Genomic DNA, 2,418 nt, shown 5'->3' on the forward strand with positions numbered 1-2,418 from the left:
CTTATCTGAATGAGTACTTAACATAAATTCCATCTATTGAGATCCCAAATATATTAGATCATTTTTTAAACTTTTCAGACACCCCTATCTAGGAACTCTCCCTCTTGATTTCTGTAACTATAGATTTGTTTTGTCTTCTCTAGAGTTTCATGCAAAAGGAATCACACAGTGATACTCTTTTGTGATGGCTTTTTTAAAATTCAGGATAATAATTTAGAAATTCATCTTACAGTTGAATTCTAGCAATGCAGAAACAGAGACACACAGGGAGAAACAACTGCTTATGAGATCAATGGGTACTCAAGGTGCCCAAAGGTTCAGGCTATATCTGAATCCAAGGACATGTGCTCATTCCAGTTTTCTGGTTCCTAGACTTTCCCAATAAATGTCTCACATCTCATCTAATATACTTTCTCAAATTGTGGGTCCAGTAGTTATCATAATTTTTTTGAAGAAATAGTGGCCCCAAACTCCCCAAATTTGTTAAAAATATTAATTTACAACTCTCTTCCTCGGCGCTGCCTGCAGAGGTGGCAGCCATCTGTTACTGGGCATCATGGCTACCCTCAGACCTCTGGTGAAGCCCAAGATAGTTAAAAAGAGGACCAAGAAGTTCATCCAGCACCAGTCAGACCGCTATGTCAAAATTAAGCACAACTGGTGGAAACCCAGAGGCATTGACAATAGGGTGCACAGAAGATTCAAGGGCCAGAACTTGATGCCCAACATTGGTTATGAGAACAACAAGAAAACAAAGCACATGTTGCCCAGTGGCTTCCAGAAGTTCCTAATCCACAACGTCAAGGAGCTTGAAGTGCTGTTGATGTGCAACAAATCTTACTGTGCAGAGATTGCTCACAGTGTCTCCTCCAAGAACCACAAAGCTATTGTGGAAAGAGCAGCCCAGCTGGCAATCACAGTCACCAATCCCAATGTCAGGCTGTGCAGCAAAGAAAATGAATAGACAGCTTGTTGTGCATGTCATATTTGTGTTAATAAAACCATAAAACTACCATAAAAATATTAATTTACACATCTAAGAAGCTTAATGAACCACAAGTAGGAGAAATTCAAAGAGATTTATACCTAGACACATCATAGTCGAAGTGTTAAAAGCCACACGCAAAGAGAAAATCTTGAAAGAAGCAAGAGAAAAACAATTTTTTAAAAAGACTTTATTTATTTGAGAGAGAGCATGAGCAGGGGGAGGTGCAGAGTGAGAGGGAGAAGCATGCTCCCCACTGAGTGGGGAGCCAGATATGGGTCTCAATCCCAGGACCCTGAAATCATGATCTGAGCCGAAGGCAGATACTTAACTGACTGAGCAACCCAGACACCCTGAGAAAAATAATTTAATATGTACAAGAGAGCATCAATATAAATAATGTCTAACTTCCCATCAGAGAAAATGGACCCTTAAAGGCAGTGGAATGATATATTCAAAATGCTGAAAGAAAAAATGGCTAATGAAAAATTTTTTATCCAGTGAAACTATCTACCAGTTATAAAGGTAAAATAAAGTCATTCCAAAATTTAAAAAGATTGAGAGGACTCCTTGATATCAGAACTGATTTATCACAAATACTAAAGAAAATTCTTTGGAATCTGGAAAGGAATGACACCAGATGGCAGCTCAAATTAACTGGAAAAAATATAGAGTGTAGAAGTAATAAATATCCATGTTAAAAATAAAAGAATCTAAATACATTTTCATGTTTCTTCTGTTAAATTCTTTAAAAAACATAACTTTGTGTAAAGAAATAATTATAACACTGTAACATTGATTTGCAATATATAGATGTAATATATATGAAAATAATAGCACAAAAGGGGAAAAGAATGGAGTTATGTTAGAGAAAACATTTTATATTTCATGGGAATCAAGTTAACATTAATTTGAAATAAACTGTGGTGAGTTAAGATGCATATTGGAATTTCTAGAGCAGACACTAGGAAAATAGTTTACAAATATAGTAAAAAATAATCAAAAAAAGAATTAAAATGATATACTAAAAGATTTATTTAACACAAAAGAAGTTAGTAAAGGAAGAACAGAGGAACAAAGAAGGCTAAAAACAGAAAACAAAATAGCAAAATGGCAACTGTAACTCTGAACCTGTTAATAACTGCATTAAATACATATGGTCCAGAAAACCTAATTAGAAAGCAGAGAATGGCAAAATATATAATAAAGCAAGATCCAAATGTAACAATCTACAGAGGACACACCTTGGATTCAAAGACAAACAGGTTGAAATCAGAAGAATGCAAAAGAGGACGGGAGATGACAGAAGAGTAGGAGACCCTCATTTCACCTGGACCCTTGAATTCAGCTAGATATCTATCAAATCATCCTAAACACCTGTGAATTCAACCTTAGATCCTTTTTTTTTAAAGATATAGATCCATCTCTACCTC

The 2,418-nt window shown here is 35.5% G+C and overlaps 1 protein-coding gene across 1 annotated transcript; it reads left to right on the plus strand.

Annotated features, from left to right (window-relative positions):
- The first annotated feature begins 533 nt into the window (after positions 1-533).
- LOC123849340 (large ribosomal subunit protein eL32-like) lies at positions 534-964 on the plus strand. Its single transcript, XM_045881938.2, has one exon. It carries the CDS (start codon positions 557-559, stop codon positions 962-964), a length of 408 nt encoding a protein of 135 aa, XP_045737894.1. The 5' UTR covers positions 534-556.
- The last annotated feature ends 1,454 nt before the right edge of the window (positions 965-2,418 follow it).

This window comes from Mirounga angustirostris, unplaced genomic scaffold (assembly GCF_029215605.1).
Source record: "Mirounga angustirostris isolate CCGP_5_RB_7025 unplaced genomic scaffold, mMirAng1.0.hap1 SCAF_15, whole genome shotgun sequence".
Taxonomy (NCBI): Eukaryota; Metazoa; Chordata; class Mammalia; order Carnivora; family Phocidae; genus Mirounga; species Mirounga angustirostris.

Excerpts from the sequence above, each read along its gene's own strand:
- LOC123849340 (XM_045881938.2), top strand. The coding sequence starts at position 557 with ATGGCTACCCTCAGACCTCTGGTGAAGCCCAAGATAGTTAAAAAGAGG.